At 41.6% G+C, this 14,666-nt stretch overlaps 1 protein-coding gene across 1 annotated transcript in view; it reads left to right on the top strand.

Moving 5' to 3' along the window:
- C3_1H5orf63 (chromosome 3_1 C5orf63 homolog) overlaps nucleotides 1-14,666 on the top strand; it is a 47,522-nt gene that overhangs the window by 9,931 nt on the left and 22,925 nt on the right. The window contains exons 2-3 of the mRNA XM_086961112.1: nucleotides 8,242-8,352; nucleotides 9,317-9,373. Coding sequence (XP_086817238.1) covers nucleotides 8,242-8,352; nucleotides 9,317-9,373 — 168 coding nt within the window. The remainder of the gene's footprint in view (nucleotides 1-8,241; nucleotides 8,353-9,316; nucleotides 9,374-14,666) is intronic.

Below are 14,666 nucleotides of genomic sequence, written 5' to 3'. Positions count from 1 at the left end.
TGGGTGATATGTGGATGAAGGATGGGGTGGTTTCGTTTGAGACCCTGAGGGAACAGTACGAATTGGGCATTACTGAAACATACCGTTACATACAGATTCGTCACGCATTACTGTCAGCAATAGAACCAGGCACTAATGTCCCAGAATCTGCCCCGTTGGAGGACCGACTACTTACAGGCTACATGGAGGCCAGTGCTACTTCCCTCACTTACCGTAAACTCATAAACAACTTACCTGACCCGTTGCAGAAATTGAAGGAAAAATGGGAGGGGGAAATAGGAGAACTAGATGAGACAGACTGGAATGCAGCGCTGGCGTCGCCTAAAGAAGCTGGCATCTCATCAAGATTTAGGTTGGTGCAGTTTAAAATATTGCACCGAGTATACTATACACGCACCACTCTGCACAAAATGCCAAAGAGCAGATCACCCCTACTGCCTGAGGCATTGCGGAGAGGAGGGCACATTGTATCACACCCTATGGTCCTGTCCAGCATGGTGGACTATTAGCGGAGAGTAACATGCACGATGGCCCAAACTTTACAAATCCCGATCACACCTGACCCCCGAGTTTGTCTATTGAATGTGTGGGGCCCAAACAACTTAACATCATATGGAAGGCAATGGGTGGTCATTGGAACGATGTTAGCAAAGCGAGATATAGCGCAGAAATGGGGATCATCCGAGGCACCGACCCTGGCACAGTGGTGCCGGAATATGGACATGCTTATGGTGGTGGAACGGGCAGTGTACCAACAAAGGCCAACCCACGTAAATGGAACAAAATATGGACACCTTGGAACACATATAGGGGGGAGCTGTGTGAGCCGCTGCCGGAAGAGGAAGACATGGATAGCTCAGGGGATGAGGAGGAAACTGAGTAGGGGAGAATGGAATGTGGAGAAGGGTTTAGACAGGGTAGCCCCAGGGTCTGCTGGGCTCGTAGGGTTGGCATAATAGATCTGCAAATTGTGGTATTAAAGGCTTTGCCCATTGTAATGGTTGATTTGAATGCTCTAATACTCTATCTAAAAGGTACCAACTATCCAATCGATGACCTTAAAGTTAAGACTTGTTTAATAAAAAAGAAAATATTGCGCTATTGGTTGACTGCAGCAGAATGTTGACGCTGCAGCCAACGGAAGAATATGACTGTGATTATTGCTATGTGATGCAACAATAAAAACAAATTAAAAAAATAAATAAATTGTGTCGCGCTTTTTTTCTGTCTTATTGCCTGGCTTTGCTGTGAGCGGCTGTATTCTGCTCTTTCACAAGGCTCATATCGGCACACAAAATAGTTTTGTTCAGTGCCAGAAACTCCTGTCGCAATATGTGCTTTTTGAGACCAAAAACAGTTTTTTCCAATGTTGTAATGGTGAGGGCCCAGCAGCTCCCCCTCCAATACCAATAAGGTTTTACAAAAACCATTCCAAAACAAGACACACATTGGCTAAACCAAAAGGCTGACCACCAATCTCAGACCTACTGGCTTTGCCAATGCTTGTTTATTTTTATGTTTTCCATAATCTTATTGAAACTGGTTACACTGATTTTCTGTTATGAATATTTTCGGGACATACTAGCATACATCAACACATTTTACTAAATGATGCTGCAAAGAAATGCTCCCAAAAGTTTACAGTAATTTAGAGAGAGGTTTTTTTTCCCTACTTTTGTGAACATTTTATTTAGAAAGCAAAGAATCCTCAATCTTGCTTTCAAACCTCTGCAAATATTTGCATCTAATCGGAGTGCATTCTGGGAGCATTATACATAGCCTCGTATTGCTAAACTTTGAAAACTGTGTACACATTTTATACTGGAACCATTGTCAGTAGTGGAGTCCGAGTTTACAACATTTACTTAAAGCGCTCACCCAAATAATAGAGGTTTTGCATTAATACACGATAAATACAACTTTGAACAGCATTAACACATGGACACAAATACCTTACCTGCAGACAATGCCCTTCCCTGATCAATAATGTGATACTGTAATTGGCAGCCAAAGGTTTTGTGCTGTAGAGGGTTGGGCCTACTTGTTCCAAGGACAAAAAACACATGAAACCTGTTGCCCTTGACACCAAACAATATATCCTAGGCATCGGGCTATAGGATTTCCACATCCCTGGGCTCTTGCAATTACTTGGGCTGCATTCTAGTCCAATTTGTTAGCCCACTTTGCCACTCTAAACAGAGACAAGATATGAGCAAATTAGCCTTTGTTCTGTTCCAGTAGAACAATTGCAGCTTAAGCTGCCTGGCTGGGTCCCCTTCAGATGAGAACACAAATAACCCCAGACCAATTGGGGCCTATTTGGGTCTCATCGGAGAGGTATAACTTAAGTCCTGTGGCAAAATGAGCAACTAACCCATGTCTGGGCTTACCTGTTGCAGTCAGCTCCAGAAAATTGGACAGGTACAATTGTTGACACCTACCATGCTGTCAGTATAGTTCCAGGACTGCATGCTCTCTGTTTGCATGTACTCTTTCCCTCTGGGTTAATATGTAAATTGTCCACAGAAGTGTCAGAAAGCTTTTCAGAGAGGAAATCTGTTTTGTATAGTTCAGCAAGAGGCCTTATAAAATCTGGAACCAAACTTTTGTTGGCAGTGGTTACCATCAGGGCCTCTGCTTAGGTTTTCGATCAATGGCGGTGGGGCAAATAATCCTTGTACATGTTGAGAGCAAAGTTAGGGGGATCCCTGGGGATCTCTTGATTAGGGATTACAAAAAGAATGCAAAAGGAGGCTCAACGTTTACTTTAATGGAACTCTCAGGCTAAGGCAGACATCATTTAGTAGGGTTTCTGTGCACATTCAGAGGACCTGTGTATATAGGTCCTCGATTGTGCCTATCTTTTGGCACTATATTAACAAAATGGGCCATCCGGTGTCCCTCAGAACCTGGGTATTAATATTCAACAAAAACAATTGGTTCTGTCGGGATGAGTGCAGTTGCTTAGGGTACTGTTAACAAACACAGAGAGCAATTACTTTTTCACACATCATAGAGCAATGATTCAAGAAAATGGAAGATTAAATTAAAAGAGGAAAAACACAGGAAATAAGAATCAATAATGTATTATGAATCAGTATCAAATACTAATGGCTGTCACAATTACACATTCAATTGCTTCAGGAAACAACAAATGACTGTGGTGAAATAGAGACATATAGTGATTACAGGATATAAACAGTGCACTATATACAAGACAAGTTCATGTCGAATAAAAAAGCGGGAGGGGAAATTTTTTTGAGAAGAGTTTTGTCCTGTTTCTTTTGCACATGTGCTGCAAGATCCAATATTGAATTACATTGTGATCATGAGGGCTGTGCGAACATATATGGCATGTCGACGTTTCGACCCTGAGATTAGCGCAGAACGGGTCTGTAAGATGAGTGGACAGCCAATTGGCAGAAGTCTCAGTAGATTAAATCAAATTGTAGTAATTAAATTGTAGCGATCAATGATTCTTGGCAATGCGTCAGGATTGACACACAAGGTCTCCACCAGCCGGTTGGATATTTTGTAAACGTGAAACCCGTATTTTGGATGACGTATGAGTATGTATGGGTATTTGTCTTCTTGGTCGAACGAATGTGTGTGTGTATGTGAGATGTGTGATGTGCTTGGACTATGTTTATATAAATTGTAAAATTATACTCATTAAATACATTTGATATTTTTGGTATTCAATGTTCTTTTGTACCATACTTTGGAAGGCCAGTCTTTTCATGTTTGTGGTACGGCATCAAGTGACTATTAGCACATTGTGACTTTGTATACAGGCAGAGAATTTTTGTTATGACTGTAGTTTTTATTTTCGCTGTTTCCTCTTTTATTTGCTTCAGGGCCCCCTTCTGTGAGAGTGGTTATATGTGTTGCATTGTCATTTAAAACAATTGATTATGAGTAGAAGATGACCACTGATTTTTGAGTGTGATAATGCTTTTTTAATTGTAATTTGCCACAGTGAATTGCAAAATCTAAGTCCTAGAGGGAATAGATGGTATGTAGTGCAATTTAACTTTCTTAGAAAAAGAATGGCCCATTGCACTGTTGCTCCGATTGAGGTTGGCCTAACTAATTCTGATATGAGCATTAGTTCCTGCTGCTGCACGTAGTGAAATTATGAGTTGTGCAGCAAGTGCCACATTCCCTTCCCAATTTTGCCTCTGTAAATTTCAGCAGATCAAACCGGGACATATTTACAGGGGGAAATTACTGGTAACTGAAGGGAGATGCAAATTTTGGTGAGCAATAAAATGTGCATGTTATGCCCCATTTGTCAGGTAATAATTGGTGCTATTTATCGCACCCGCAAAATTTAGATCACTTTGGTGTCGAAATGTATTGAGTGCCTTAAATATTGCATCCTCCTTCGAGTCTTCCTTAATTAGAGCATTACTGAGTCTGTGTTGCATAACTCGTTTCACTATTTTTTTGCACTTGTAGCAACTTTAGGGGTGGCTGCTCCTAGGGAATTCTACAGATTCAAATAGTGTTTATTTTGTTAGTCTATTTTATTATGATAATTTTACAATATAGTAGTGTCCTTAATTCTGATCTTCTGTGTATATGATTAGTGTCAGGCCAAAATAAATAGTCCAGTTGCAGTTAGTAACTATTGGATTGTGTGATGTATTTTATCAAAGGTCGGAGTGAGAAACACTAGGTATATCATTCAATCACGGAATTGTGAAGCGCAGCTACTCACTGGCGAGGGTCTCAAGGCGCTGGAGGTGCGAGGGGGGAATCCGTTGGGTGCTGGGGTTATCCAAAGAGTCAGTTCTTGTTATATGAAATCCTTTATACATGTTTGTGGCCTGCTGCTATATTTTACTGTTTCTACATTACTGAGATGGTTTCTGCAAAGTGGGTCCGTCATATTGTTTGTATGGCGTGGATTGCATTGGGAGTTGGCCTTCATTTTGAGTTGTGATGGGTATTGGCTGGGAGTGCGCCTGAACAATTGCGTGAGTAGCAAAACGCACTGACTAGATATTGTGTATAGCAGGTCTCATGATTGGCTTGGCTTTGCCAGTTGAAATATTTAAAAAAGCTTGTGACAAATTGTGTGTGGAAATTAAACTGTAGAGAACAGTTAAAATCAGTCCTTCAACTGTCGTAGGCATTTGGATTGCCTCTTCTACTTCAGTACTTGGGCCTGTTCGAAGATGAGGTAAATCATGACTTAAGATCCCACAAAGAGGGTACTTGTAAATTAAGTTACCATTTTAGGGCAGCTTGACAAGTGTGCTTTCAGCTTTAATAGTCTTGTGCATGAAGCATAGGAGCAACAGAATTGGAAAAATTGGAACATTTTAGGCAGATGGTTACATACCCAGGCCTGATTTCACGCCTTCGTGGATAGGATTTAATACTTGGGATAGAGAAATCTTTGCAGAAATGCCTCTTGATTTGAGGTGGTCTGTTGTTCAGAGAATATAACATTGCTATTGCACCACCACCTCAAGCCAGATTCTATTATTCAATGCAATACACTTCCAAGGCTAGGATAAAGCTCACCTGTGCAGGGATGTGGAATTCCTATAGCCCAACGCCCAAGACATATTGTTTGGGGTCAAGGGCAACAAGTTTTAATGTGTATTTTGTCCTTGGGACAAGTAGGCCCAAACCCCTGCAGCACAAACCCTTCGGCTGCCAGTTTGCAGTACCACATTAAAGATCAGGGAAGGGCACTGCCTGTGGTTAAGTTAATATTTGTGTGCATGTGTTAATGCTGTTCAAACTTCTATTTATGGTTCATTAATTGAAAGCCTTTATTATTAGGGTGAGCGCTCTAAGTAAATGTACGTTCTGACTGCACTACTGACAGTGGTTCCAGTATGAAAATGAGTGCACACGGTTTCAAAGTTTAGCAACACGGGGCTATGCATGATGCTCATAGAAGGCTCTCTGAATAGATGCAAATATTTGCAGAAGCTTGAAAGCAAGATTAATGTTTCTTTGCTTTCAATATAAAATGTTCCTAAAAAATGAAAGTAGGGAAAAAACATTTTGCTAAACTACTGTAAAATTTCAGGTACCATTTCTTTGCAGCATCATTTAGTAAAATGTGCTAATGCATGCTAGTATTTCCCAAAAATATTCATATTTGAAAATTTGTGTAACCAGTTTCAATAAGATTATGGGAAACAAAAATAAACAAGCCTTGGCAAAGCTAGTAGGTCTGACATTGGTGGTCATCTTTTTAGTTTTGGCAATGCGTGACTTGTTTTGGCATGGCTTTTGTAAAACCTTATTGATGTGAGAGCGGCCGGGCCCTCACCATTATAACAAACATTGGCAAACGTAAAAATTGTGTATGGTCTCAAAAAAGCACACACACTGCCACATTAGTTACTGGCACTGAACAAAACTACTTTGTGTACCGATATGCTCCTTGTGAAAGAGCAGAATGCGGTCACAGTGAAGCCAGCCGATTCTGAGAGAGAGAGAGAATTTTAATAAACACAAAAGATCATAGTTAACGCCAGACCAAATTAGGGGTCCAATTATTAAAGAAATCTCAAAAGTGCACCTTTGGTATATGGCTTTCGTGAATTCACAAGAATTTACATTAAAGGCCAAGAAATTGTACTTCTACAAAATATTTCTGAACTGCATTTTAGCATGAGTAAATATGCATGTGTAGATTTGCTCATGTGAAAACCTGGATGTTTCAAAGTTCATTTTCCCTCCAACTACTTTTTTTCCAACTCTGAAAGAAGGTTTACGTCTGCCACTCAGGAGTAAATTTCCAACATTTCCCAGTATGGGAAAGATTAGAGAAGATTTGTTGAAAACCCTTAAAACATGCAAGTTAGTAGGTTTGCACAGACTCAAAAGGGCATTCCAACCCTGGAACTACTGCTTACCACCATCATCAGTCCCAGTATGTAGATCTCAGAAACGTGGCAACATAAAATGATTACTAGTATTCAAACACTATGGTATATGCCCTTGTATAATCAAAGAGGCTATATAAGAGCTCTTATATAATGAGATTGCTGCCATAATTTGTGGCAGCACTACATGGCACCAAAGGGACAAGTGGATGTTTTTACAGGACAAGTAGATTTATGAAGAAACCTGCCCCAACGACAAGTAGACATTTTAATAAATTCCACACCCCTGCCTGTGTAAAGGAAGCTTTGATAATTTTTCAAGTCATTGCCCTGAGCTAAAATGAAGTACTTTAAGGAACTCTCCCACAAAAGAAAGATTCATCTATTCATAACCTGTCACGCAATTGTCTTGTACAGTGTTTAAGTACTTATGGGAACTGTCTTGGTAATAGCATTTGTGTGTTTAAGCAAGAAAGATCCCTGAGGATTGTTCCTAATGCTTTGACCTACCTTCAGGAATCAGGAGCCATGTTCTATCACAAATGCCTAGAGTACCGCTACCTTTTACACTAAGTAGCTCACTTGTCTGCTTGGAATCTGTCAGTAGTAACTTTGAGAATGAGGGGCAAATCACAAGAGGGCCAGATGCTACATAGCTACTATCTCCAACAACAAGCAAGTCCCAAATTCCAACAGCTACAGATCAGCATTTATCAAAGGTTTCCACCATAAGTCAACATCAATTTTAGCTTCATATAATGCAGCAGCAAGCCGTTCGAAAATATGGAACTGTAAACAAGTTTATAGCTTGTAATATGCGAAGCATGTGTTAATACTGAGTTTATTAAACGTTGTCATTTTTTGGGAATATGGGGTCATGTTTCAAAATCATATTTACAAGAAGCCATCAGCACAGTAGATGCCTGAGGGATGCCCTCATTACAGGTCTTCTGTTGAAATGTTGAGGGCAGGAAAATAAGGGATATTACAAGATTTTAGGTAATAACATACAGCAAGAGTGTTTTCTCTGCCGATTGTAACGTTTTCCCCGAGAGTTTCACTTCGAGATTTTGGCTCCTTTCATGGGCCTAAATCTCTGTGTGAGAAGCCAAAACTTATAATTCTGATAGGAGTTAACGGCTCTATGGGAATTATACACTTGGATTTTCACACAAATTATGAATTTTAATAGGATTTACTAGGCCCTTTGGAATTTACAGGTCATTCATAATCAGTCTGGATGCATGAAAGCACTCTGTCATGGACGTGGTGGCACTTGTATATACTGTAGGTAATGTCAAAATGAACATGCAGTATTCTTTTTCTACAAACAGGTGTTTAATGTGCAAGTATGAACGAGTTGTTTCATCTTCTGTTTTTACAGATGTTGTATTTTAAAAGCAAGTGGTTTGGCCTTATAAAATATTCGGTCCCTCTACTTAGAAGATTTGTGACTTTCAACGGGGGCCTGCCGGTGCTGACCCTGTTTACCAAGGTACGACCTGTGTTGGAATTGTTTTTGAAGCTTATGAAGTTCTCTTAATGTCACTAAACATTAAGGTATCTGTTCCACAGTGAAGACCATAGTTGTCTATGGTCACCTCACTCTGGAGTGTATGTTGTAGTGTAACACCCACTCATTGGTCCACAGCACACTGTGAATTGTGCAATGAGGTCATTTGTATGACAAAACGGAGCCAATTGGTCATGTGATATGACCACCATAGTATTTACAAAAGGGGCATGCTTTATAGTAACTGTTCTTTATCATACAGGATGCTGGTAGGTTAGCGTGCAGCGGAGGAGTGCTTATCATCCATCAATAGCCCAGGTTTAATTTGCTGGAACTGAGTCTTTCCTCCGAGGATGGCTACCTGTTCTACCTCCACACTCAGAGGTTGACCAAGTACCCCTTTTAATTAACTCCAGTTCACTAATTCTCTTACCCTCAAAGTATCCATACTGCTAAGCATTCCCACCAGAAATATGTCCTTATAAATAAGATATATGGCAAGCATATTAACTACACAGTTTGTTACCATTGCCTTAAACATCTGAGTTGTTGGAAGATCAAACAATATCATGGGTATCCTATGACATATTACTTGAACTCCAAGGGGCTGGGACATACTCGCCTCACTACTGTGTATCAGTTATGAATTACCTTTCTTCTTGGCTGCCGTGCAAAGGCTTTCATGATTGTGCAACTATTCATCAGACTATTTGGATTAGATGGCAAAGTGTTAAAGGTTATACTCAGCACAGCAAAAATTCCCTTTATTTTTAATGTTTGAAAAATCCTGTCAGTAAAATTGGAGGGGGGGGTGTTCGTTTGCATAGATGTGTTGCATTATGCCATTCTGTGACTTCTCCACTGTTCTGTATATTGCTTGCAGCACATGCCTCCCCGAAATCGATATATTCTAGAAGGTATGACTGTGTTTTTGTTCATTTTCTAGGATCCATGCCCACTCTGTGAAGAGGCAAAAGAGGAGCTTGGACCATATAAACACAGGGTACGATGCAATTATTTTTATTAGGTCTATTGTAAGTACCATAAACAGAGACACGCTTTGCATAATCACGTGCCTGTTACTTGTTAGTATCTAAGGCCCACCAAGACATTGGGAGATAAATGCTGAATACCTTTTCACATCTAGCATCATCCCTGAATTGTCTTAAATGTTCTTAACCCACCCCTCAGCTTGGACGTCCTCTCCAGCCGGGACTGAAGAGGTTTCCGCACTAATGAAAGAAAGCTTGGAAATCTGAGATGCACAGACCAATTCAGCGAAGGCGCGTATAAGCAACTAGAGACTGTTGGTAATAAGGGCTGTGTTGGATACCATAGTGAGGAAGACTTTCTTTTCTGGGAATGACAACCACTTCAGGACTCATTCCCCCACCTCAATATGCAGTGGAAAACCTCATGGGACTTTCCATTCATTCTGTTTTTCTGTGAACAAATGGGAGCCCAAGGGGTATAATACTGGAAACAGAAATCTTTGTTCAAGCAATACAAATTATGAAGATAAGATATTCATCTAAACCAACAAAGGGATCTCTTTGCTGTGTGATGCTCATTGAGAGCCATTAGCGTGAATACTGGATTTGAAATCCAGCTGCCCGCTCCTATGATCTAACAACAGTGTTAAAATTAGAGTTCTTTTTCGACTGCTGTTACATCACAAGGGATCTGCTTGCTTCCCCTGTGTTCGCCTGACAAAAACAAGGATCTAAGCGAAGTTCCAGACTGGCAGATCATGGTCATCTGAATCTCTTGCTTCTCCACAGACCTGTGAGAGGCATTGGAATGCGGATGGCGCCACCATCTTCCCCGTTAACCCCTGGTCTCCAGAGACCTCTTGTTGACCAGGAGATTCCAGGGTACGCTGACGCGCTCCTGTTAGAATAGTGCTGCCCCACAGCGGCGGAGTGGGGAGGAAAGGCACGTATGACAGAACGCCAGATACTAATTTATTTTAATGGGGTAGAGAGAAGCATAGTGAAGCGAGGGCGGTGTGGAATGAGCGACAGCACACCAGAAATAATATATGGTCGTTCATGGGAAGGGAAATGTAGATGTTTATGTGGATACATCGCTGGATACCAGGTATTGTTTATTTTTTTTTGTTAGTATTTAGGAGGGGTACGGAAAGGTAGTGCTGAGGTAGATGTTGGGAGATGTCAGGAAGCCAGGCTTTTTTTGCAGATGAGTGAGAGAGGAGAAGGATTGCCAGAATGTGGTTTGGACAATTAGCTGGACATTAGTTATTTATAATTTTGCATTATGCACATCACATGATAGTGAGATGATGCAGGTGAAGCCATATTGTGCTTTGCTTCTCCATGGCACCCTACCCTTACGCTGCTGATCTCAGCCAGGGAAGAAGGTTCGGGGGGTCTTAAATTACACAACATTGCCGATGGGTAGCTGTAAATAACAGGAATGTCTTGTTACCTGTTGATTTGGAGTGGCATCATAGACAGCTTGACCTTTACTCTTATCTGTTTCATGCCACTCAGAACCCCTGTGTGAAAAACATCTCCGTCATTCTGTATTTTTGTATGTTGACCACTGGTCTAGAAGCTGTTCACAACAGGCTGACATTCTAAGTAGGTTAACATACATTCCTCAAAAATGACTCTGCACAATAACGCAGCCTTGTCGTTTATCCACTGACTGGCCCAACCCAGAAGTAGACCTCTGAGTAAGAGGACAGTGCAGAGTTTGTATGCTAGCTACATGGATGAACTGGGATTCATTGTCTCTGGAAGGTGGTCTCTGGTCAGAGTGATGGAGAAATACCTTGAATGCATTCCCTAGAATTTCTGATCCTCAGGGTGACCCAAACGCTTTAAAGGAGCCAACTTGTTATTGGCGTTTGCAGTCATTTTACCATTTATTGAAAAGATGTTACATGCATGAGAAATAAGCTGAAGAGATTAGCACCACATTGGTAGCCATAGCCGATGCTTCGCACATCCAGGCTCTGTATGTGCTTTATGCCTACTGCATCCAGGGGAAGCTGTAATGAACCTAGGTTATTTCTGTGGAAATCCCAAATCTTTCACATATTTTGAGCCTACATTATTTCCCTCACTGTGACAACAACCATGGAAACCGAACCCAGTAAATCTGCTGAGAGGGCCATGCAGTCAGCAACATGTTCTTTATAGAGACCAGCGTATTGGCATATACTCCTATCGTAGCCCTTTTGATCACAGTTGGGTTCCTGTTCTATTAAGTAGATGTATGGCATTGTGGTTTTATGAACCTTACTTCGGCCAGTATTCTGTATATTCTCCCCTTGGGTGTTTGCAATGAAGGAGACAGGCTATCTTGACTTGGCTTAAAAAGCACATTTCGGTTTAGAATAATGGAGCACCTCAGGTCCTTCCTGATTCCCTGGAACGAAATCCTGTTTAGAGACCTTGACACACACTATTCTATTGCTTGAACAGGTTCACCCCTAGTGATGTGAATGAAGCTTAATTATCCTATTAGTTAGGTAAGACTTTTTGTTTTCACCCGGGAAGAAAAGGTGACCTGTGAACATCAAGCTCCCATAAAGACATCTATAAGATTCTTTCCGGAAGTTAGAATGAATATTGGTCTTGTATCTCACACAGTTGCTTGTGCTACCACCTGAGACAAAGGAACGATATGGACAGGAGTAGACATTCGGGGAAGAAAGAACATTTTATGAAAAGGTGTGGCGTTTGAAAGAGAATTATTACGGTGGCTGAAACATATGAAGGTACAAATAAGTAAACATAAATTCTGATGGGGGACTTGTCCTCTGAGACAGTATCTGATCATCTCCAAACCTCCGACTTTCATCCTTGATTAATGAATAAGTAGGGAGATCACCTTTAGTACTACAATATGAATGCCCGAGCCTCCCTCTTAATCATAGCCCCACTTCCAAAACCAACAAAATAGAACCAAAGTCATATTCCGTTATTACCAGCTGAAGTATTCAGGCGACTGGCCTGCTTTAACCACTATAACTGTTTCAAAGTAAACGCATTGGACCCTAGGATACTCAGTCAGGAGCATCAAGAGGGCGCAGAGAGATAGGGGAAGGGACAGGCAGTTGTAGGGTACCTCGCTGCAGATCTCAGACCGGATTGCAGTATACTACTATGAGCATTTTAACTACAGCAACTTTAATATATGCAATTGGAGCAGAGATTATCATGGCTGCTGGCTCCAGACTCTCCCTCCAAAGGATCATCGTGGAAGGATTTAAAGTGTACTGATTCCAATTATAGGGCCTCAAAAGAGTCCTATATTGTTATTTTCGTCACTGCGCTCGGAGTCGGAGTGGGTAATTTGCTAGTCTGCTGTCTACCTTAGATGTAATCGTAATTTCTCAGGCTCTCTCTCAAGAATCAAATCCTGATTCCCTGTTACTAATGCTCACCATGATAGGCACAGAAAGTACCATTGAAAGTTGGTAGAGCAAACATCTGAATGTATTATTGCTGTGACAAGGATTTGTGATCGACCCGGAGGTTATCTAAAGTCACCAAAGAGGCTGGGCGAGCCTGGATTCAACTTGATCTGATAATTGCATGCAACTCAGAAAGTTGGAGGTCGTCGGCATGCATTAGAATTCTTAGATGAGTACTCTTGCGAAATCAATATCTATTTTATCATAAGTATGTTAATGAATTCTGAACCGCAATGGAAGGCGATAAGGAGTAGTCAATACAAATAGGAATTCTAAGTATCTCTTGTTTCTCAGAGACAAAGGACCGATATGGGCAGCAGTAGGCAATTAGTGGAGAAAGAGCATAATATGAAAAAGTGTGGCGTTTTGAAAGAGAATTATTATTGTGATAGTGGTTATACAGTCGTGGAAGTGGTGTAGGACTACATACATTTACGTTCATCTGGAACAGTTGTTGATACCTTCATTGTGAACAAAAGACTCCAAAAAAAAAGCAGGTGGTAGATATTGCAAGAACTTTGCATTGCTCTGAATCAACTTCAACATGCTTGATGTTTTATTGTATAGAGTAATTGGAGTTGACAATATATTTTCATATACAGAAATTAACTCTGAGTGTTCTATGATTAACTTTGCTCTATATATTAATCCATTGGAAGACATGTACTTTGCAATTAAGTTCAACAGACGTTTCATAAAAATGTATTTTAAATATCTAATTGTTGATAATATTTCTAGAAGCACAACAAAGGACATTGATAAAGTAAGCAGCACAGAATCGGATAATTTCAGCATATGAGTAATTTTCTAATGCATTTAGTATAAAGGTAGCAGATCCGAAATTAATGAAATTATTCTGGGTAGGCCCTTAGTGGGAGGAACAAAAAGCTAAAAGGCAAAGTCATAATCCGTGTTTATTGCAGCAGGGACTTGGGAAAGGTGCATAACATGCAAATGTGTAAATATTCTACAAAAATATCTGGAGGGGAAACAGGTGCTCAAAAGAGACAGGTGTTTGCCTGAAAAGGGGGTCTTGCAAACACAGATCCACATAGTCTTGCTTATATGCAATGAATTGCCAAAGGCCATCTAACTGTTAAAGTAATCTGTGTTGGTCAACACAGTGTTCCTAATGTGCTGATGGTACCAGGCTCATGAACCTTTTTGACCTTGTATTTTTTAGGTCTCGTAGCGATACAGTGCGTAAGCACTGTACTCGCCGAGATCTATTGGTACTGACTCTGCTTCCCAGGAGACAGCACCTGGCCGCGCGCATCTCTCAAAAGGCGATCGGCGCAGGCCACGCGCGCGCGAACGCGCGCGCGCCGTGTCTGTCTCCTGGGAAGCGCATACATACACAGGCACACTTCTCCCTGCACGCATGCGCACACACGGGAGCGCACATACACGCACGCACACATACAGAGACCCCCGTCGCGCGCGCACGCACACACACACACACACGCTCCCCCGTCGCACACACAAGCGCACCGCCCCCCGTCCCACTTACCGCCAGTCCGGTGTTCTCCGCGGGGCTCCGCCCGAGGGAGAGCCCCGCGTCACTGTGAATTATGTCCGCCTTCCAGCGCGTGGAAGATCCGAGGCCGGGGCCAATGGACTCCGAGAACGAGGCGGACGTCACAGCACCCCTCCCCGCCCCCTCCTTCGCCGCCGCCGCCGCCGGACGACGCAGACTGCCATTTGAGCCGTGAAACCCCTTGCACTGTTCCTGGTAACTCGGAATGGTTTATTTATTTATTTATTTGTTTTCATTCCACACGTCTAAGTGAGATCTTGAAAACTTTCCTGTTGAAATCAGGCCCAGTTAGAATGCATTTGTACTACAAGG

This window comes from Lissotriton vulgaris, chromosome 3_1 (assembly GCF_964263255.1).
Source record: "Lissotriton vulgaris chromosome 3_1, aLisVul1.2, whole genome shotgun sequence".
Taxonomy (NCBI): Eukaryota; Metazoa; Chordata; class Amphibia; order Caudata; family Salamandridae; genus Lissotriton; species Lissotriton vulgaris.
This window is presented reverse-complemented; position numbering and strand designations above follow the sequence as displayed.